Raw genomic sequence first — 24,292 nt, 5'->3', positions numbered from 1 at the left:
TGGCGGCGATGGTGAGCCCTAAACTGAATTATGTTACCTTTTTCGATGTTTCTACTGATGATCTTGCAAGTAATCCCACTACAATTTTTTTTTTTTAAATACCCACTTTCTAATTTTTCTTTTTATATATTCTATGGATTTTTTTTAAACGGCAATTTTTGCATCAGCAGATCATTTATTTTAACGACCTTCATCATTTGCACGTAACACACACGTTTGGGGGAAACTCGAACCCGATCGACGGTACCCGGGAACACATATTCAGGTTTTGGTGTAGTGGATTGACGCATTCTTCCTACATGAGAGATGCGGGTTCGAATCTTTGCACACGCAATTAATTCCAAAGTTCACCCCCACATTACGTGGGTGCCTGGGTTGAGGTCACCAATTTAAATCTCTTCGTGAGAGAAGGTGTCTCATTAAAATAAGCCTGGTTGGGAAGTTTTACCGGATCCTCATACTTTTAAACAATATCAAATTAGCACATTAACTTATTATTATTATTTATTTATTTATTTATTTTTGAACGGTTTTTTTATAAACTTTAGTATAATATACATGGAAGTGTTATTGTATTTAACTAATTGTGGAGCTCTCGCTTTGCGCCGGGAGCTCCGTTTTGAATGCGAGTTAAAAAAAAATCTTGATCTATTTTGTAAAAAAAAAAAATTTCGACATCTAACATTGAAAGGTTGTTCCTTTTGTGAAAGTTGCTTCTTTTAGCGTTTTTTTTTTTTAAAGTTAGTTGATCTATTTTGTAAAAAAAGAATGTTTTTCGACATCTTTTGGTAACATTGAAGGGTTGTTCCTTTTATGAAATTGCCTCATTTATCGTTGCAGAAGAAAAGAAAAAAAGAAAGAAAAAAAGGTTAGTTGATTTTTTTGTTAAATTTTTTTTTTTCCGACATCTTTTGGTAACATTGAAGGGTTGGTTCTTTTATGAGAGTTGCTTCTTTTATCGTTGGAGACAAAAAAGAAAGAAAGTGAAATGACGAAAATACCACTAGTTACTATTGATGAATAGTGCTACAGAGTTTTGTCTATTAGATATATAAATAATAATATTAGACTATACTCAAAACAAGTTTTTAAATCAGGCTTAACAAATGTTGGGCTTAATTTTATAAATCTAACAAATTATAAAACTCTAGTTGGGGCCTAAACTTACAAGAATATACATTTATATATTTTGAGTCACAGTTTTACTTCCCCTAACTTCTTTGCTGCCCTGAACCGTGACCCATGAAGCCATAGGCGGGCCGGCCTGGTCCTTAGGCACATGGTCTTTCATACTCGCTTAAAAATTGGTCAGGTAAGCCTTTAAACATGAAGAAAGTTGACGACAAAGTTGTCAAGTTGATCATTAAGTCTCAGAATGGTAAGTTGTTTGTAGGTTAGCTAGGTTTGTTGAGTTTGTTTGTTTTGTGGTTTGTTGTGAAATTAGTCATCGTTGTTAGGTTTTGTTTCTTGGTTTTGGATTGTTTGTCTCATTTGCATTACACAGTATAACCTTTATAAATTAATAATGTTGGGGCCATGATATTTTATTAATTTAGCGGAATATTATTATATCAATAAATTAAAAAATTATTAATATAAAAAATTGGCTTATATTTGTGAGCAACTCTCAAATTAATGCATCGACTTTCAAAATTATAATTCCGTTCACTTTACCTATTTGAATAAAACATAAACAAAGATCTTCAAAATTCCTATATTGAATACATTCACACATTAATGAACTTGTCAAGTTCAATGTACATAGATCTAAAATGTCTAATCATAATTTTTTAAAATCACATCAATAATGGCTTCTAATCTAAAAGGTGTTAAAAAATCAATGATGACCAATCAACAACGCAAACTAAAGATTTGGTGCACTCGGTTGATAAAACTTTCGATTTGAAAATTATTAATTTATAGTTTTGCTAGGACCAATATATTTACATTGAGAATTCAAAAAAATTATTATCTTATTATTTTATCGATTGAGGTCCATTTTTGTACTAGTCCCAAGTTGGGACCGTACAAATTATTAATTTTATCGAGTTTAAAAATTTATTGAGTATTAAATTATAGAGGTTCTATTGTATATTGCAACGACCCGTCAAAATCGCTATTGACGCGGCACGTTAATCATTGATTCAACAGTGAGGTTTTGACATCTATATGATACGTTTTGATAAAATATTGCATTCATTAAAATAAGTGACTTTCTAAATATAGAAAGTTATAAACATGTGGGCGAGTGCTTAGGTATAAGCAAAACCCCGAAATACATAAGTATTTAATTTACAGGTTGACATCACAGTCCAATTATTTATTACACAACGCAGTTTTATTTTGAATGCAATAAACTTTGTACAAAGCATGAGAGACTCCATGCAGGCAACAAGCACATCACAGCGGAAGCATTCTAAGGACCTGAGAATAAAACATGCTAAAAAATCAACACGAATGTTGGTGAGTTATAGGTTTAATTGCTCGAGTCATAAACATATATAAAGATAGACCACAAGATTTCATCAAAAGTTTATCAATAGATTCTACGTAACAGAGCACCCTGGTAACTAAACTTAACGCTATAGTGATAATTACCCCATTCGTTTTAATACACGCAAACCAACGTGTCTTAAACTCAAATAACATACGTCCGTTAAAAGGCTAGCGCTCTAGCTCGGACGGGGATGTCAAGCCCTATGGATCCATATACAATTATTCGCGCCCACCAGTACATATCCTATGTACTGGCAGCTACTAGTTACCAAAGCTAAGGGATTTTCGGTTTAACTCAGTGTAGAATTTAGTATGTACTTGTGTCTTACCGCGTTTAAAATAAATTGCATGTATTCTCAGCCCAAAAATATTTAAAGTATTTAAAAAGGGAGACTATAACTCACAGTTCAATATTGCGATTCAATATTGTAGGCAAATTGCGTAGACGTAATGATGGTAGACGACTGTATGGTTGGCCTTGGATTCAAGAACAATACCCCGAATAATATCCAATATTTCCTTAGCTTAAAGCGGTTTGAAACCCGAATTAAAACACCCATTATTAAACTTAAATTTAAAATTATAATTATAATATAATTATAAATAAATTACAGAAGAATGATTATGAAAAATTCGTCGAGCAAAACTGACCTTTTATAGTACTTTTCGATTTACTGTAGCTCATGCGATCGCATGAGTTTTCAGTGTTTTTGCCATGCGATCGCATGGCCGCCTTTTCCGTTTTTGTTTGCTAGTTCGTCGACATCAAATAGTTTTTTACCGTAGCAAATAGTATTTACTGTAGCAAATAGTGTTTTACTGTAGCAACTAGTGTGTACTGTAGCAAATAGTGTTTCACTGTAGCAAATAGTGTTTACTGTAGCAAAGTCATTTTTGCTGTAGCAAAGTCATTTTTACTTGTACATATATATATACATACATACATATATATATATATATATATATATATATATATATATATATATATATATATATATATATATATATATATATATATATGTATATTTACATAATATTAAATCATATAAAGAATTGGTTTAAATTAGTCAAAAATTTTCGGGTCATCACATAACCTCCCCGTTAAAAAAAATTTCGTCCCGAAATTTTGAGTAGTACCTATTTCATGAGCGATATCAGTGAACAAATGTGGATACTTTTGCTTCATTTGATCCTCACGTTCCCAAGTAAACTCGGGTCCTCGTCTAGCGTTCCAACGAACCCTAACTATCGGTATTTTGCTTTGTTTTAATTGTTTGACCTCACAGTCCATGATTTCAACAGGTTCTTCGATAAAATGGAGTTTATCATTGATTCGTATTTCGTCAAGAGGAATTACGACATCCTCTTCAGCTAAACATTTCTTCAAATTTGACACGTGAAATGTGTTGTGAACACTACTAAGTTCTTGCGGTAGCTTTAATCGATAAGCAACTATTCCAATTCTTTCGGTGATTTCAAAGGGTCCTACGTACCTAGGACTTAGCTTTCCTCGTTTACCGAATCGTACAACGCCTTTCCAGGGTGACACTTTCAACATGACTTTGTCGCCCACTTGAAATTCTAGCGGTTTTCTTCTTACATCAGCATAACTCTTTTGGCGACTCATGGCCGTTTTCAATCGCTGTTGTATTTGAATGATCTTTTCGGTGGTTTCGTGAATAATTTCTGGTCCAGTAAGTTGTCTTTCTCCTACTTCACTCCAACATATAGGAGATCTGCACTTTCTACCGTAAAGTGCTTCAAATGGCGCTGCGTTGATGCTCGTATGATAGCTGTTATTGTATGAAAATTCTGCCAACGGTAAGTGTCGATCCCAACTGGTTCCAAAGTCAATCACGCATGCCCGTAACATGTCTTCCAATGTTTGTATTGTTCTTTCACTTTGACCATCTGTCTGTGGGTGATAAGCGGTGCTCATATCTAATCGAGTTCCCAATGCTTTTTGTAATGATTGCCAAAAACGTGATGTGAATCGGGTGTCGCGATCAGATATGATGGAGATGGGTACACCATGCCTGGAAACTACTTCCTTCAAATATAGGCGTGCTAATTTCTCCATACTGTTTGTCTCCTTTATTGGTAGGAAGTGAGCTGATTTAGTTAGACGATCAACTATCACCCAAATAGTATCATGACTACTTGCAGTCCTTGACAATTTCGTAATGAAATCCATGGTTATTCTTTCCCATTTCCACTGCGGAATTTTTGGTTGTTGCAGTAATCCTGACGGCTTTTGGTGCTCAGCTTTGACCTTTGCACACGTCAAACATTTTCTTACATAAGTAGCAATTTCTGTCTTCATATTAGGCCACCAATAAAACTTCTTGAGATCGTGGTACATTTTTCCATTTTCTGGGTGAATTGAGTACCACGTTTTGTGTACTTCATACAGTACTAGTTGCCTTAGATTACCACGTTTTGGTACCCATATCCTATCAGCAAAATACAGGGTTCCATCGGCTTTTACTTCAAGCTGTTTTTCTAACCCTCTGCTCATTTCGCCTTTTTCATTTTCTTCTTTTAAAGCCTCTAACTGTGCTGCTTGAATTTGCTTTGTGAGATCAGTACGAATTGTAATATTCAAAGCTCGGACCCTAAGAGGTTTTACTCTTTCTTTTCGACTTAGGGCATCAGCTACAACATTAGCCTTTCCGGAGTGGTAACGGATTTCACAATCGTAATCGTTTAACAACTCTACCCAGCGACGTTGCCTCATATTGAGTTGTTTTTGATCAAAAATATGCTGAAGACTCTTATGGTCAGTGTACACTGTACACTTGGTGCCATATAGATAGTGTCTCCATATTTTGAGTGCAAAAACTACTGCTCCAAGTTCCAAATCGTGCATCGTATAGTTCTTTTCATGAATTTTTAGTTGTCGTGAGGCATATGCGATAACTTTTGTGCGTTGCATTAATACACATCCTAAACCTTGGCGCGAAGCGTCACAATAGATCACGAAATCATCATTTCCTTCTGGTAATGACAAAATGGGTGTAGACGTTAACATCTTCTTTAATAACTGGAATGAGGATTCCTGTTCCGTGGACCAATCATACTTCTTTCCCTTTTGAGTCAATGCAGTTAAGGGTTTGGCGATTCTAGAGAAATCTTGAATGAATCTTCGGTAGTAACCAGCAAGACCTAAGAATTAGCAGATTTGTGTTGGAGTCTTCGGTGTTTCCCATTTACTAATGGCTTCGATCTTGGCAGGGTCAACTTTAATTCCATGTTTACTGACAACATGACCCAAAAATTGTACTTCTTGTAACCAGAAATCACACTTCGAAAATTTTGCGTACAATTCTTCTTTCTTGAGTATCTCTAGTACCAGTCTTAAGTGTTGCTCATGTTCTTCCTTGTTCTTCGAGTAAATCAATATGTCGTCGATAAAAACAATGACAAATTTGTCTAAATACGGTCTACAGATGCGATTCATTAGATCCATGAATACTGCTGGAGCATTAGTTAATCCAAAAGGCATGACTAGAAACTCATAGTGACCGTAACGGGTTCTGAACGCGGTTTTAGGAACATCTTCTTCCTTCACTCTCAGCTGATGATATCCGGAGCGTAGATCAATCTTGGAATAAACACTTGATCCTTGCAATTGATCAAACAAATCATCAATCCTCGGTAATGGGTACCGATTCTTGATCGTTAATTTGTTTAATTCTCGGTAATCTATGCACATTCTCATAGATCCATCCTTCTTCTTGACGAAGAGAATAGGAGCACCCCAAGGTGAAAAACTGGGACGAATAAATCCACGGTCCGATAATTTTTGTAACTGGTCTTGTAATTTTTGCATTTCTGAAGGTGCAAGTCTATATGGAGATCGGGCTACAGGTGTAGCTCCTGGTATGAGATCAATCTGGAATTCTACACATCTGTGTGGAGGTAGCCCCGGTAATTCTTCTGGAAATACTCCGGGATATTCTCTTACAACCGGCATGTCATCAATGCTTTTTTCTTCAGTATCGATCTTCTTTACGTGTGCCAGAATAGCATAACAACATTTTCTTATAAGTTTCTGGGCCTTCATACAGCTGATAAAGTTCAGCTTTGAGTTGCTCTTCTCCCCATAAATCATTAATGACGTTTCATCCTTACGAGGGATGCGGATTGCTTTCTCAGCGCAAACAACTTCCGCTTTTGTTTTGGACATCCAGTCCATGCCAACGATTACGTCAAAACTTCCTAATTCTATGAGTATCAAATCGATTTTGAAGGTTTCACCAGCGAAATTTATTTCGCAACCATGGCAAATTTTATCAGCTTTTATTAGTTTACCATTAGCTAATTCGATAGTATATTTATCGTCTAGAGTCAATGATGCACATTTTAGTTTAGAACTAAAGTCTTTACACATATAACTTCTATCAGCACCCGTATCAAACATAATAGAAGCTAGTTGATTATTAACGGTAAACGTACCCGTGACAAGATTAGGATCCTCACGTGCTTTACTGGCACTAACATTAAATGCCCTCCCACGTGTGAGTTATTTGTTCTTCTCCTTATCAGGGCATTGATTTATAAAGTGACCAAACTTCCCGCATCCATAACATTTCTTGACATCGGTCGATTTTGTCTTTACTTCAGAAACGGTGGCATAACAATCTTTCGCCACATGTCCTTTCTTGTTGCACTTATCACAGACCAATTGGCAATAACCTGCATGATGTGTGTAACATCTTTTGCAGAACGGATGGGGTCCCTTATAGTTTGGACTAGCAGTTGCCCCATCTTGTTTACCTTTAAAAGTTTCTTGTTTCTTCAGTTGAGTACTTTTGCCCTTATAGTCTTCCCATTTCCTCTTTCCTTCAGTTGTCTTGACTTCGGTAATTGGTGCCTTAATCGAACTCTCTGTGATCTGGTCCATGAGTTGGTGTGCCATTGTCATGGCTTCCTGCATCGTATTTGGTTTGGACGATGTAACATTTCCTTTGATATTGATCGATAAACCGTCAATATACATTTCTATCTTTCGTTTCTCGTTTGGCACCAATTCGGGACACAACAAGGCGAGTTCCATGAAACACTTTTCATAGTTATTGAGATTCGCGCCGATAACCTTCAGATTACGTAACTCAGATTCCATTTTTCTGATCTCGTTTCGAGGACAGTACTCCTCGATTAGCATCTTTTTCAGTTCTTCCCAAGAGATATCATATGCCGTATCTATTCCTTCTGCTTTAGCATAATTGTTCCACCAAGTAAGTGCACCATCTTGCAACGTGCACGAAGCATACTTTGACTTGTCTCCGTTCGCACAATTACTGATTTTGAAAACGGACTCCATCTTTTCAAACCATCGGGTTAGACCGACTGGTCCCTCGGTTCCACTAAACGTCTGTGGTTTGCATCCTTGAAAAGTTTTGTATGAGCATCCGTTTCGTGAGTTTGTGTTTACGGCTGCTGCTTTGGCTGCTGCTTCGGCTGTTGCTTTTGCTGCCTCGGCTGCAGCAATTCTTTCATTCACACGTTTCTCGACTAGTTGCTCAAACTCAGCATCCGACATTTGAGACATGTTTCTTCAATAAACACAACATATATAATTTAATCATATAGAATATTATAGGTAAAATGAGTTGTCAATAGTTAATCGTAGCATATTAATAATATGAACCGATTATTATAAAAACCTTTTCTTCTTATTAGCATTTTATAATTATTTCTAGGGTATTACCTACCCGTTAAGTTCATACATAATAGCTAGTTCAAGGAATTAACTACTAAAATCCTAATAATATTCCACTATGAAAAATTATAGCGAGTTATTACGTTATTATGTAATAATAATAACAAGAAGTAGTAATAATACAAATAATCATTCCATGTATTTATTATTAATAAACCAAAATAATACAATACCATACAATACCGATATTTTACATATGATTATTCTACATAACAAGATAGAGTAGCACACATAAGCAATAGAATAGCGCATGGAAGATTTATGGTTGCGAGGTCGTTTATTCAGAACTATCAGAAACTTCTTCCCATTTGGTTATCTCTGCCAATTATTTGTGTGCACATGGTCCGACAGACATTCTGGCAGTGTATTTAATTTTTGGTTGGGGTTTTGAGGTACCCGTTGCCTCAGTGGTTTTAATACAATAAGGGTGGTTATGGATCAAATGGTCCTGTTCCTTTTTAATAATTAAGGACTTTTTATTATTGTGGTTGTTTTTATTATCTATAGCAAGTTGGAATTTCTCCTTAGTGACCTCTTTTATTTCATTAGCGAAATCCCCCTCCTTACTGATTTCGTCTGATGACGAACTGTCTGAGTCATGTGTAGGAGAATATGATGACGAACTGCGAGAATATGTACCGGTGGTCATGAACCGAAATCTGCCAGGCGTAATCGGCACAACCCGCCCGTCGGCGGTATATCTGGACCAATGTCCATATTCGTTTAGAAATGGACGATCCTCGTTTACTCCAGGGATCATGGGTCCATGCCAACGATACTGTGGCTCCGGAAAACTAGAGTTGGGTGGAGCTGGAACCTTCTCTGGGTTTACCGGGAGTTGAGATTCCCCGGCTTACACAATTTCTTCTTTAATAGGTATTGGAACGCCCTTTTCAGTTGTGGATATAATAGATTCAGTGTCCGATTCCGAGTCGTACAAAATGATAGGATTAGAAGAAGTCATCTATCACATAATTGAAACAACAATTACGTTAGCATATAAATATATCACATATAATGTTTTTGACCAAATGATAAGCAAAAATCAGTAAAAACAGATATGGTCATAGTCCAGACTCACTAATGCATCCTAACAATTACCAGTTAAACACACTAATGTAATTTCTGGTTCCCTATGACCTCAAGCTCGGATACCAACTGTAACGACCCGTCAAAATCGCTATTGACGCGGCACGTTAATCATTGATTCCACAGTGAGGTTTTGACCTCTATATGATACGTTTTAATAAAATATTGCATTCATTAAAATAAGTGACTTTCTAAACATAGAAAGTTATAAACATGTAGGTGAGTGCTTAGGTATAAGCAAAACCCCGAAATACATAAGTCTTTAATTTACAGGTTGACATCACAGTCCAATTATTTATTACACAACGCAGTTTTATTTTGAATGCAATAAACTTTGTACAAAGCATGAGAGACTCCATGCAGGCAACAAGCACATCACAGCGGAAGCATTCTAAGGACCTGAGAATAAAACATGCTAAAAAGTCAACACGAATGTTGGTGAGTTATAGGTTTAATTGCTCGAGTCATAAACATATATAAAGATAGACCACAAGATTTCATCAAAAGTTTATCAATAGATTCTACGTAATAGAGCACCCTGGTAACTAAACTTAACGCTATAGTGATAATTACCCCATTCATTTTAATACACGCAAACCAACGTGTCTTAAACTCAAATAACATACGTCCGTTAAAAGGCTAGCGCTCTAGCTCGGACGGGGATGTCAAGCCCTATGGATCCATATACAATTATTCGGCCCACCAGTCCATATCCTATGTACTGGCAGCTACTAGTTACCAAAGCTAAGGAATTTTCGGTTTAACTCAGTGTAGAATTTAGTATGTACTTGTGTCTTATCGCGTTTAAAATAAATTGCATGTATTCTCAGCCCAAAAATATTTAAAGTATTTAAAAAGGGAGACTATAACTCACAGTTCAATATTGCGATTCAATATTGTAGGCAAATTGCGTAGACGTAATGATGGTAGACGACTGTATGGTTGGCCTTGGATTCAAGAACAATACCCCGAATAATACCCAATATTTCCTTAGCTTAAAGCGGTTTGAAACCCGAATTAAAACACCCTCGAATATACTTTATTATTATTAAACTTAAATTTAAAATTATAATTATAATATAATTATAAATAAATTACAGAAGAATGATTATGAAAAATTCGTCGAGCAAAACTGACCTTTTATAGTACTTTTCGATTTACTGTAGCTCATGCGATCGCATGAGTTTTCAGTGTTTTTGCCATGCGATCGCATGGCCGCCTTTTCCGTTTTTGTTTGCTAGTTCGCCGACATCAAATAGTTACTGTAGCAATAGTGTTACTGTAGCAAATAGTGTTTTACTGTAGCAAATCACTGTAGCAAAGTCGTTTTCACTGTATCACTGTAGCAAAATACGGTTTCACTGTAGCAAATAGTGTTTTACTGTAGCAAAGTCATTTTTGCTATAGCAAAGTCATTTTTGCTGTAGCAAAGTCATTTTTACTTGTATATATATATATATATATATATATATATATATATGTATATTTACATAATATTAAATCATATAGAGAATTGGTTTAAATTAGTCAAAATTTTCCGGGTCATCACGTATATGGTTAGTAAACTCGGTTTTAGTTCGTTGCGGCTCAGTTAGTTGGGTCTATTTACTGTTTTCAAGCCTTACAATTTGTTTCGATTTTATCTTTTTTCGTGTTTTCAGATTTCGATCAAAAGACTAATTCCTTTCGTCTTAACAAAAAGAAAAATTGTGCTGTAAGACCACTCCCAGCGGCAAGTGCTGGGGAGTGTCATCAACCATGTCATGCGAGGGCGCCATTGGCAATGTCAAGCCCTCACCTAGCCCTCACTTGACTTCACCTCTCTCGCCCTGGAATTTGTCATGTATAAGCATAAATGAGGACGCGTGAAAGAGAGAAGTGTTGTTTTCACTTGTACTCATAGTTCATACATTTGTAACTTAATTTATTTAATTAATTTTGTGGAGTATGTGATGGGGGAGGAAAATATGTCGTGGTTGGCAATTGTGTGTTATGGGAAAAAGTGATGAGTAATGTGGAAAGAGAAAGCTGATGTGGCGCGGAAATATTGAGGAATGCGTCATGATTGCGAACCGTCCAATGGAGTAATAATTTATTTATTAGTCCGTACTATTTTATAACGAATTCAGTTAGTGCAATCTTTTTCTAATAAAAAAGTGATCCGAATCAAGGACAGATTGCCATCCAGTTTTAGTACATCCTTTTTCAACTTAATTTTAGGAGTAGTTGTTGTAGTAACTAATCAAATGAACCAATGTCATCTACACACCCATCTGTTACCAAACCCGACCCAGTTTGTGTCACCGGAGCCAACGGTTTCATAGGCTCATGGCTAGTCCAAACCCTATTAGACCACGGCTACACCACCATCCACGCTTCAATCTATCCAGGCTCATCCTCCTCCCATCTTCTCTCACTCCCTAAAGCTTCTCGCGCAACTATACTAATCCACGAGGCCGATCTGCTCGACGCACGTGCCATCTCGAAAGCCATCGAAGGATGTTCGGGCGTGTTTCATGTTGCGTCCCCGTGTAGTCTCGATGATCCAACTGACCCGTACACGGAGCTGGTGGAACCTGCTGTGAATGGTACGTTGAATGTGTTGAAAGCAGCTAAGAGATTTGGTGTTCGACGTGTTGTGATCACGTCTTCGATATCGGCGATGGTGCCGAACCCTAGGTGGCCTGAATTTAAGGTTATGGATGAATCATCGTGGACAGATGTTGACTACTGCAAGTCTCGCCAGGTTTATCTATTATTTATTATTATTATTAATTTTTTTTTATATTTGATGGGTCATTTAACAAAATTAACAAATAAAAAAAGCTTATATAGTGGTGAATCGATGATAAACTTCTGTATTTGTTCTAACTCTTCAAGATCAACCATGATGTTAAATTGATGGTAGTGTACTCGTTTAAAGCATACATCCCCTTGGACTAGGAACAACGCAGCGTTTCTTCCTCAAATACCTCAAACATGGCACTCACTAACGCCCACAAACGCTTGTAATGCAGCGTTTATAAATTTTTTTTTTTTTGGGCATAGGTGAAACAGAAACGAAGGAAGAAGAGAGAAGTGAGGTGAGGTGGTAGACTGTGATTGGTTGCAGTTATTTTATCTCGCCAACTTTTAATAATTTACACCTCAAATACTAATCAAATTTTACCACATCATCCACAAATTTTCCTACAAACGCCCCCATTACAACTCCCCCTTCCCCATTATTGTCATGTCAGCGTCATAACTTATCCACTCCACGTCATAGTTAACGTTATCCATGTCTTATCTTCTAAAAACCAAATGGGAAAAAAAGTCTACAAGTAAAAGAAAAAGTTCAAAAAAGTCAATACAGTGAAAGAAGAAAAAAATCAAAAAGTTAATACATTGAAAGGAAAAAAAAGTCAAAAAGTCAATATATTGCAAGAAAAAGGAAAAAAGGTCAAAAAGTCAATACGTTGCAATAAAATGAACGAATTTCCTCTAAAAATCAAAATTTAAAAAACAAATGTTCACAAGAATAAGTCAAATTTTACATAAAATGTTCAAGTTGGTGAAAAAAGGTATCTCACAAGAATACAAGATGGATTTGTGTAATTCTGGATATTTGTGGGAAAAAATTTGGATACCAGATCGGCTTATTTAGTTAATGACTTTCTAAAAATATGCTATTCAAGTGTTTTTTCCCATGGTAACATATGAATTGGTTTGGTTTTATAACAGAAATGGTACCCAGTGTCAAAAACACTAGCTGAGAAAGCAGCCTGGGAATTTGCAGAAAGTAACGGATTAGACATTGTAACGATTCTACCATCAACATGCCTTGGCCCAATTTTGCAGCCGACATTGAACGCGAGCTGTGCAGTATTACAACAGCTGCTGCAAGGTTCCAAAGACACACAAGAATACCACTGGTTAGGCGCGGTACATGTAAAAGATGTTGCAAAGTCGCAAGTTCTTCTTTTCGAGACGTCTAGTGTGTCTGGTAGATACTTGTGCACAAATGGTATATATCAATATGGTGAATTTGCTCACAGGGTTTCAACCCTTTTCCCTGAGTTTAACGTTCATAGGTGAGTTACACTAAGATCGAGTGTGTGTCTGCGTGTTGATTTTTGAAGTGATGGTTTAATAATGGACTGATTGATTCGTTGATTCGGTGTTTTGTGTACAGATTTGAAGGGGAGACACAGGTGGGTATGGTGAGTTGTGAAGATGCTGCAAAGAAGTTGATTGATATGGGAATGGTTTTTACGTCTGTGGATGATGCAGTTCGGGAGACTGTCGAGAGTCTCAAATCTAAAGGCTTTTTGACCTGCAAATCGTCTAAGTTAGTCTAGTTTACTGTTTCTAGTAACAAACCAGACATTTCAGGTGTCTCAAACCGTGTTTACATTAATAAAATGATTTTTCCTAACGTGAACCTTAAGTGCTGTCATTAATGTGATTAGAATTCTTGTACAATTCAATAACCGACCCTTTATAGTCAATAACCACCAGTACAAGGTTTTTAAGCACGTTAATGATGCTTAGGGCTGTTTGTTAGAAAAATCCCAAACATGTACTTACAAACGGTTTTCTATAGTAGTATTCAGATATTATGTATTGTTGCTATACCTAGATGTCTATAATCTACAAAGAAATATAATAGATACAAATACACACGTTTATAGTTTACAGTTTACATTTTACCTCGGTGCAAAAAAACAAGAATCTTACTTTGGCTGCAACTTCGGGGGCAGAAATCCGCCACTAAAGGCGAAAAGGCTGTCATTGCTATAAGGATGGCTAAAGTCTTGTCCGGTGCCTTGGTAACTTGCTGAAGTTGATGACGATGTTTCAGAGCCAATTTTAAGCCCGACCAATGCGGTAATGCTTTCAAGTTCTTTAACTACGTCACTCATTGCTGGTCTTTTATCACCTGTCTCTTCAACACAACTTAATGACAAATCCACAAATCTCTCCAAACCTTTGAGTTGACTAGTCAAACCCATGGTCGGGTCAAGGAGTTCGTGTAGGTCATATAGCTCTTTAGTCTTGTCCATTGCTTGTTTCACTTCCCTTACGATGTACTTTCCTTTCTCGATTGGGTTTCTTGCAGTTATTAGCTCCAACATCACAACTCCAAAACTATAAACGTCACTTTTTTCGGTTAGCTGTTGAGTCATGTAATACTCAGGATCCAAGTATCCCTGCATAAACCAATAAAAGTTACGGTCTCTGATTCCGTAGGTATGATATGTATATTACAGTATTACTAACCATTGTCCCTTTGACTTGGGTGGTAATGTGTGTTCGATTAGCGTCAGTCATTGGTTTTGATAGACCGAAATCTGCAACTTTTGCAACTAATCGTTGGTCGAGTAAAATATTGTTGGTTTTAACATCTCTATGTATGATAGGAGGATCAGCAAGATCATGTAAATACTGCAACCCTTTTGCTGCCCCAAGTGCTACTTTTAACCTCCGTTTCCAATCCATTCGAATGCCTGACCTCCCTGCATTTACAGGTGCTTTTTTAATAATGACTTCAATACCTAAAACCGGAATAAATATGCATACATATCAGATTTTAGTAATAGGTAGAGTTTAGTAAAAGAGAACACACGTGGATATGACTCATAAGTATTTGTTCACCCTGATCAAAACAAAAGCCGATAAGTCCGACGAATTTTTGTTGGAATACTTGATGGATTTGGATCACACTTTGATAACTACGCCCTCCAAACATCTCTGATGAAAAGATATCTGCATCTCTAATATGATTTTTTTTTTTTTTTTTTTTTTTTTTTTTTTTTTTTTTGACGAGGCTGGCTTCAACTCGGAGATATCAAAGTGCAATCTAAATCCATCAAATACGAAAAACAAAGCCTCATCAGATACAGCCAGAGTCAGATAACAATATATTGATGGATCATGTATATCCTCAGCTAGAGGAATACCGTCTTTCTTGATTCAGTTCCCATTGATTAAATCCTTGATCTTAACATAAAAAAGTACATGACAAACGACCCAATAAACTGCACATTTTCAGTGAAACCTAGACAACAGATCCTTTTCACGGCCGGTTAGAACAGGCACTACAACCTTACTGCGAAAAGACACCCAATGCTAATTTTCATAATCGTAAATCTCAGACGTCCAAAACTAGTCCCTGAATACATGCGAAAACAGACAACTTTGTAATAACGAGATTCTAGTGGATTGAAGAACCAAAGTCATGGCATAAGAGTTTTTTGTCAAACCGATAATGATCATGATCATCATTATCATATCTTGGAATGGCACTTCAATCAATAATGGCTGGATTGTACACAATAACTCGGTGTCCACTTTGTAAGATTACGTCCAAAGGATTATCTCTATTGGTATTGGTTTGACAGAAAACTTGCGCCATGAGTTTGGATTTTAATCCACCAAAATCTCCTTATTACAAAGTTGTTTGTTTTTGCATGTACTCAGGGATTAGTTTAATACAGTTTAATACGTCTGATGATTTACGATTCTGAAAATAAGTTTTGGGTGCTTTTTCAAAATAAGGTTGTAGTGCATCTTCTAACTGTTGGTGAAAGGATATGTTTGGCTATACAGGAATGGTGCAGTTCATGGGACCGTTGATCATATACTTTTTTATGTTAATATCAAAGATTCGATCAATGAAAATCGAATCAAGAAAGAAGATATTCCTATACTTGAGGATGTGTATGAGGATATGCATGATTCGTCAATATATTCTCATCCAACTCTGGCAGTGTCCGGTAAGTCTTTGTTTTTCGTACTTGATTGATTTGGATGGCACTTTGATATTTACAAGTTGAAGACCGGTCAAAACAATATCATATGATATATGCAGATTTCTTTTCATTAGAGATGTTTAGAGGGCTTAAATATCAAAGTGCGATCCAAATCCATCAAGTAATCTTCCACGGAGAATCTATCACCAAGAATCCTTCTTCTTCAACAGGAAAGAAATAAATTAATCTTTTTATCTTCTTACAGAGTTTCTGTCACCAAGAATTCATCTTCTTCACCAAGAAAACACACGTGCATACAATGACTTAGTATTTGGTTGACACGATAATTCATATTCATTACCTGAGAGACTATCTTTGAGTGTACCGTTGACAATATACTCATAAACTAGCATTTGTTCACCCTGATCAAAACAAAAGCCGATAAGTCCAACGACATTTTTGTGATGAACTCTTGAAAGAAGCTCGATCTCAGTCTTAAACTCGAGACCACCCTGTGTGGACCCTTGTTCAGCTCTTTTGATGGCAATTAGCTGCCCATTTGGAAGACTTGCTTTATATACCTACACAATATACTTTCATCATAAACGAGGTCAAATTCAATGTAGAACACACATACTAGTTTACAAATAAGAACTAACCATCCCGTATCCGCCTCTTCCTACGGCATTAATCTCCGAAAAATTATTAGTGCATTTTCTAAGTTCTTCAAAAGTGAAGGATCTTGCTCCTTTCAGCTGAGGAACACCACCACTTCCACTGGTTGCGTCCCATTGTGCTGCAAGTATCATCATTATCCTAATACTGTCAGACGACGATATTACGCTTTTATTCAGTAAAAGACGGTCATACTTACCGAAAGGTTGACTCTGTTGGGTGGCTCTTCTGGCTCGTTTTTTCTGACGATAAGCATACAATCCTGCAACTACTAATAAGCCCACAAGCACACAACCGCCAATAGCTGAACCCAGAATGATTCCCATGTTAGACGTATTGTGACTGGTGCCTCCAGTCACTGGTACTTCTGTCGAATGACAATTAACGATTTCAAAAGCGTCACTAAATTTTCCAAACTCAAGTGTCCACCCAGCTATTTCGTCTGTCTTAAAAAGAATGTTCACTTCAAAAAGTGAATTATCAAGTTTCCATATTACCCAAACACATTTTCATACGCACACGCAAATTGAATCTCTAGTGGACTTCGATTTTTGGCCAAAATGAGTACCATTTTGTATATATATGATCCATAAGACCAAGGTTGCAAAAACCGCTACTCGGGCAGTACTTGGTCGGGACATTTACTCGGCAACTCGGGGAGTACATGTTGACCATGTTTGACTTTGACTGATTTTGACTGATTTTCCGAGTAATCCCGAGTTTTGGCTGAACTTTGACCGATTTTCCGAGTAATCCCGAGTTGTGGTCGAATCTCGACCGATTTTTCTAGTAATTCGGAGTTTGACCGAGTACTCCCCGAGTTGCAAAAACCGAGTAGTCAACGAGTAATTCCGAGTTTTGAATAGTAGAGACATTACCTAGTGAAAAACCATTGTAGTTTATAGGAATAAAGGTGTAGGTATTGAAACCATCTGGCGGATTATATGTTTGATTACTAAGCATAAACGAAACTCCAATAATCCCGGTCCTATTGAAACTCGGTTCGCCAGATGGAAAAATCGCCACATCGATCACAAGATAATCTTCCAGATTTTTACTAGGATTCGATACCATAACTGAATCTACTGGGAGTTTCGCAGTCTGATATGCTGCAATTAACGATTCGCGAAACGTATTGTAGAGAGTCACGTTATCAAGTGTAGAGAACGAAGGAACTTTGAATATAAAAATCCCCTTCAATGGATACGCACATTGACAGTTTTGACTCGGAACAAAGTCTGAACCACACGAAGGTGGCTGACAGTTGTTATATGCAGTCGAAAATGTTGCACTAGTATTCAGCGGAAGAGAGCAAAATTTGTATGTCGCCCCGGTTTCATAGCATATGGTATTATCAACCAGTCTGTAATGGAAATATAATGTGTTTTAGCATAATATTTGAAAATAAATAAACGACTTAAAAAAATCATAATGGTTCGAAAACTTACATTAAATCAAAAGTATAGTCGTTTTGCTGGGTGAAGTTTGTAATTAGGTTTGACCGAAGATCAACAAGTTCAAGTTGCTTGCTAGGACTCGAGCTAATATCCAAGGTGCCATTTATCAGGTTATTGCTTAAATCACTGCCAAAAGAACCATTGCAAATGAACAGATCTTAGCAAGTATAGAATTTATAGTTTTATTTCAATTTCAGCATATTAATTAACTATTAGGATTTTTCTAATACAACCCTAAGTAATGTCGTTAACGTGAATATATATATATATATATATATATATATATATATATATATATATATATATATATATATATATATATATATATATATATAAAACTTGTACATTTCAGTAACCGCCAATAAAAAGTCAATATTAACTGCTAGGTACAACATATTATTATATTAATGCATGTTAACGAAAGTCAGGCCGGGTCGTTAGAAAAATCGTAACTAATAAACTTACACATTCTGTAACTGAGGAAAACTGAAGAAGGCAGCAGGGAGTTCTCCTACAAGCTTTGTATCCTGCATCTTACTGCCATAATAACAACCCGAGATAATAATATTTTAACAAATTAAGGTCCTCGGGCTCACATTACGATGCTAAAGATTTGTAACAATTTTCTTATAGAGTCATCAACGATTGCAGACTTGAAAACCATGATGGAACACTGGACTGATCGAAACTATTATTGCTCAAGTCCCTGGATAATTGAAATAACATTAGAATTTTCTTGATGTCATTATTCAAACGAACAACACAACAGGTTCTATAATGTGTTGCTAGTTACTTACACAGAATTAAGTAAGTTCAAGCCTGTGAGATCTGGTATAGGGCCGGTTAATCTGTTGTTTGACAGCGACCTACAAAATAATTATATGGAAAATCATATATCTTGTTATATTTAGTACAAGAAACAAACTAAGTGTTTAAAGTTGCGGATGCTTACAAGTCGGTCAGATTGGTAAGTCTGTTGATGTTTGAAGGAACTTGTTCAGTCAAATGGTTTCTATCAAGTCGCCTGATGCCATAACAACACATTCAGGTAATAAATGTCAAAACTTTTTTAAAGAAAATATTTGGGTAAGTAGAGATATACTTACACGATCTCCAAGGACACCACGAGTCCAAGTGTTGACGGAATGGCACCCGTAAACTTGTTGTTCTCAAATAACCTGATCAGTAAAAGTTATTTTCCATTAAGGGCTTTTGTTTCACTAACCTTACTTTCTGATTCTTTCTGATTAAAATTAAAAGAAAAACAAATATAATTATTCGGCTGAAACATACAGATGATAAAGAGTCATCTCAGAATGGAAGAGCCCTGACAGAATTTCACCTGAAAGCTGGTTGTCTCCGAAGTGACTGAAATGAATGAAACAAAAGGTGAGTTTCGTTAAATTGAGCAGATTTAAGGTAGATAATGGGTTAACATACAAGTGTTTGGCGTTTGTTAGCAGATCAAGGCCCGGTGTTGTCCCATTAGAAACTGGTATACTCCCACTTAGATCGTTTGCAGAGAGATCTAGCCAATAAAGATTCTTTAGATTACCAATGGAAGCTGGAATGGATCCACCGAAACTATTGGAGTTCAGTGACCTGTGCAATAAAAAAAAAGAGAGTTGACGATGCGATCTAACACACAACCCGCATAGAGTTGAAAGAGTCAAAATAACATTTTGTTAGTCAAGTAGCTTATATAATTAAGGTGAAGATTATCAGTTTCCTAACATATGTATGTTTTCATATGCCATCTGTTGTTGTACTTGTAGACCCAACCGCGTTATGTATGCTAAGCATAATCATTGCATATGAAACCATCATCTCTCTCACGTACATAGCTAATGTGGGCGGGGTTGCAAAAATTGCTACCCGGGGAATAATCGGTCGATACTTTTTAGGGAGTCCTCGACAACTCGGGGAGTACTCGGATGTTGACCAAGTTTGACTTTGGCTGATTTTGACCAAGTTTTGACCAATTTGAATGATTTTCCGAGTAATCCAGAGTTTTGACTGATTTTCCGAGTAATCCGGAGTTTTTGCCGAATTGGCCGAGTTTGGCCAATTTTGATTGATTTTCCGAGTAATCCCGAGTTTGGCCCAAAATCTGGCCGAGTTTTGACCGATTTTCTGAGTAATCCCAGTTCTACAGCACTTTCTGTGGGATTTATATACCTAAAATAGTTGGTAGGGGATCGTGAGTTTCTTACAGGGAGTAAAGTCTCTGTAGATTTCCGATGGTGCTGGGAATTTGACCGGAGAATCCGCAACCTACAAGGGCTCTGAAGAACAACATGAATAGTTAGTTAGGTGTTGGGAATAAGACCAAAGCTATGTGTTCTCATAGTATAATAACCTACAGGTTTGTTAATTTTGTCAAACTTCCAATTCCCGGACTGAGTGATCCCGTCAAACCTGTATTGTAAGATAGATCCCTGCACAAAGGACCAAGCGTAAGATTTGCCGACAAAAGACCAATATTACCAAAGCGTCATATACTACCGGAGAATGGAAAAACGTACAGAATCTGCAATTCAGTTAGCTGTCCAATATCTCCAGGGAGTTCACCTTTTAGCCCCATGCTTACTAATTTTCTGAGAAATAAAAAAAAAAAATGATGGTAAATAGAGAATAATGAGACTTTTAGTGTTGACTAATGGTGAAAACCGGACTCACATGGAAGTCACACGAGAGTTGGTGCAGCTGATGCCGATCCAACCACCACTACACGGGTCCGAGCCATCCCAGTTGAGTGTTGGGTTCTCCCAAGCAGCCTTTAGAATTGTCAGAATAGTAACTACACCATACAAACATTATTTAGACTATTTTGTGATGGCATACAAAAACAATATCGAATAAAACAAAAAGAAAGATCAAGTAGCAAACTTTATGCATTCATCATATCAAATAAGCAGATGAAACAAAACTAAAAGGAGAAAAAAAAAAAAAAACTGAACTTACAATCTGTATTCTGAGTTGTTTTAGAAATTTGTATGAATAAGAACGATATTACAAAAAGTTTAACAACTCTTGAACTCATTTCTTAAAAGTAATGCAGATTCAAAGTGGCAAGAAAACTGAAACACACAAATCAGTTAAGGCATATTGATAGCAAGTTTTATACCAACCATTGACTTCATTTACAACAATTATACAATATAGGAGTACAATGTCTTGAAAAGGCATAAATTGATGGATTAATATTTTAAGTGGAATAAGAGCGTAGGAAAATTATTGTGGGAAGACATGCAAGGTCAACTATAGTTTATCTTGCTCTCACTCTGGTACCTTAAACTAAGAGTTGTGTACAGTTTTAAATATTTTTTTATTGACAGTTGATTTTGTTTAGTTAAATAAGATAATGTGTCACATTGGAGTGTGTTGAGGGTTTGGACTTTGGAGAATAAGAATGTGTCAAACCTGCAAGTATTATTATTTTAGGTGGGTTGTTTGAGAATAAGTATTTTATTTATTTATTATTATTTATTTTTTTTGTACAGGGTTTTGTAAAGTATAATATTAAGATTAATATAAGAATATTTTGTTGTTACTTGCTTACTTCCTGAATTAAGCTTTAGAGAACATTTGGAATAGGAGTGAGAAAGAGCGACTTGTATTTTCTTCTTCTTCAAAGATCAAAGATCCACGATCTTCGTCTTCAATCCGCATCTATAGGAGATCGATCGATCTGGATTCGCAGAGTTGTGAGTTTCTCATTTCTCAGCTCCACTGACGAATTGTGAACAGTAATTAAGCAAACGTGTGTCGGAGTCTGAGGAGAGACCGAAATAGACAGAGGGAAATTATCATCGGCGGAAAATTATCATCGATTCAGGGTTTCAACTTCACAACACTCAATTCAGGTTGCGATCTCTCGAATTTCACCGAGTAATCGTGTATCATGGTGTCCAAGAAGAAGAAAAAGCACCAAGATATAACGGCGACTGCTACTAGGGTTTTGCGAAACCGATCGGTTAGTCGTGGAACAGCGGATGCGGCTTCTAAAAGTGGAGAAGTGTCTTCATCTGATTCTGATGGGGATCGTTCATCTCAGATTATGGATGATGTCGTACGTTCCAATCTGATGGTAGATGAAGTTGATCAGCCAAATAAAAACGAGGGAGATGTGCCAATTGACCAACCTGGGAAGGATAATCGTGATTCGGAGGGGATGGTTCTGAAAACCTATAGTTCTAGAAAGAGGAAGGGTAAAGTGAACCATCTGATTGATGTTGGGGATGGTCCGTCTAAAGAAAAGAAGAGTGCTCAATTTGTTCCTTATGCCGGTGATTCTTCTATTCCTGCTAATGAAAAAATTCTCCCTGAAGTAATTAAAAAACGCAAGGGTAACAGGAAAAAAGGTGGGTATGGTAAGAATTCTGCTGTAACTGATCATTCTATTGATGATATTGTAGTTAGTAACGATGATATTATTGCTAAATCTATTGGTGAAACAATTGCTGTTGCTAAACCTACTGTTTCTGCTAGTCCTGTTGTATTCTTTAAGAGTTCAAAAGATAGTAGTTATAATGAGGTTGATGTAAATCTAGTGGCTGCTGCTGAAAATGGTCTTTAAGTTATTTAAGAATGATGGTTTTAGAGAGTCAATTGTTGTTCCTGATGATTTCTCCCAATTTACATTGGGTGGCAATGTAACATTAATGAATACGCAGGATAATAATAGTGGTGATAAAGATAATGTTGTTTCTGGGATTAAATCTACAACAATGGAAGGGGTTAAGACTAGTGATGGGCAAGACAATACAAATACTAAAACTCCAAGAGCATGGGTAAATCCAAACATCACTTTTGCTGACTTCTTAATATAAGAATATTTTGTTTGGACATAATAGTCTTTGGTAGTTGATAGCCATTCTTTTAGCAGCAAAAATTGACAACACATCTATCATTTTCAACTAAACTAAACTAAACAGTATGTTTTGCATCAATGTATAACTCTGTAAATTGAAGGAAAAAAATCACTTTTATTCTATCGTTGTTTTTATTATACTTTTGATTTTGATCATTTGGTAATGCTCAGTTTACCGGTCAAAGCATTTGACTTGACATTATTAACATTTTTATATATGTTTATAAATTAATTAATGGATTCTAAAACATAGTCAAGGACTTAGAATCTGCTGTATGATTAGATTCATTCATTTCGAATCAAGTGTACTTGTTATTCACTTTATAAATCGAAACTAGCAAAATACACAATTCTTTATAGAAAGGTGCAAATATAAACAAAATTAAAGCAATGAATTCAGCAAAAATGTTCCAAGACCTTAGTCATGATTTCGACACCGATGACAAGTTGACCTATATCTATTGGAGGTTAAAAACAAGTCATATTGGCAAATGGTAATAGGATAACAATAAGCAAGTTGTAACTAGTTAAAGAAAGATTAATATTACCCAACTTAGATTATAATAATTGAAAAATGTAAATATATGACAAATGGAAGAAAAAAAGATGCATTTTATATGCACTTATTAACATCAAGTAAACGGACTGAAAGGAAACAATACCAGGAAAACATCATCTCCAATAGCATATTTTCCAGCAAATTTTTGCAGTAACTTATCGAGTGCTGCAACATGGTAATTACTATGCATTAATAAAATTGATATCCATATTTAGCACATATATGTATGTAAACACTATCATCTACAATCTACAAATATAAAATATGATCACATTTAAACTAATATAATTTGTGTACCATATATGACACACAAATTAATGAAAGTTCCCAGAATTATAAACCCCGGTGAACCTAATGGCACTTCAACCATTTCGACCCTGTGATGACCCGGAAAATTTTTGACTTATTTAACCAATTCTCTATTCGATTTATTATTTTAACACGCAAAACAAAGTCTCTTAGATTGAGTCTCAAAATTTTAGAACTGTTTCATATATACAATTACCTTTGATTACTCTCGACGATTCATGAACAATTATATATATATATATATATATATATATATATATATATATATATATATATATATATATATATATATGTATATGTACAAGTAAAAACGACTTTCCTACAGTAAAACCCTATTTGCTACCGTAAAAATTACTTTGCTACAGTAAAACACTA

General features: G+C 36.0%; 2 protein-coding genes across 3 annotated transcripts; one reads left to right on the top strand and one right to left on the bottom strand.

Moving 5' to 3' along the window:
* Positions 1 to 11,481: 11,481 nt before the first annotated feature.
* Positions 11,482 to 13,957, top strand: LOC139894311 (phenylacetaldehyde reductase-like). Its single transcript, XM_071877530.1, has 3 exons — positions 11,482 to 12,056; positions 13,034 to 13,383; positions 13,485 to 13,957. Exons 1-3 carry the CDS (start codon positions 11,565 to 11,567, stop codon positions 13,648 to 13,650), a joined length of 1,008 nt encoding a protein of 335 aa, XP_071733631.1. The 5' UTR covers positions 11,482 to 11,564; the 3' UTR covers positions 13,651 to 13,957.
* On the bottom strand, positions 13,574 to 20,892 carry LOC139894309 (leucine-rich repeat receptor protein kinase HPCA1-like). Of its 2 annotated transcripts, none has more exons than XM_071877529.1 (18): positions 20,856 to 20,892; positions 20,702 to 20,773; positions 20,540 to 20,614; positions 20,390 to 20,461; positions 19,617 to 19,778; positions 19,470 to 19,544; positions 19,283 to 19,354; positions 19,129 to 19,200; positions 18,974 to 19,042; positions 18,808 to 18,882; positions 18,642 to 18,713; positions 18,168 to 18,302; positions 17,598 to 18,082; positions 16,919 to 17,086; positions 16,704 to 16,840; positions 16,406 to 16,625; positions 14,573 to 14,808; positions 13,574 to 14,502 (listed from the first exon to the last, which is right to left on the bottom strand). In XM_071877529.1, exons 2-18 carry the CDS (start codon positions 20,758 to 20,760, stop codon positions 14,026 to 14,028), a joined length of 2,661 nt encoding a protein of 886 aa, XP_071733630.1. In that variant the 5' UTR covers positions 20,761 to 20,773; positions 20,856 to 20,892; the 3' UTR covers positions 13,574 to 14,025. The 2 variants fall into 2 exon arrangements, 1 of the variants encoding a protein (XP_071733630.1); XR_011774908.1 differs by lacking the exon at positions 13,574 to 14,502 and adding an exon at positions 14,919 to 16,314 and having other exon boundaries at positions 14,669 to 14,808.
* Positions 20,893 to 24,292: the final 3,400 nt, after the last annotated feature.

The sequence above is a fragment of the Rutidosis leptorrhynchoides genome, chromosome 2, assembly GCF_046630445.1.
Source record: "Rutidosis leptorrhynchoides isolate AG116_Rl617_1_P2 chromosome 2, CSIRO_AGI_Rlap_v1, whole genome shotgun sequence".
Lineage (NCBI taxonomy): Eukaryota > Viridiplantae > Streptophyta > Magnoliopsida > Asterales > Asteraceae > Rutidosis > Rutidosis leptorrhynchoides.
Note: the sequence above shows the minus strand (reverse complement) of the source record. Positions and strands in the feature narration are given on the sequence as shown.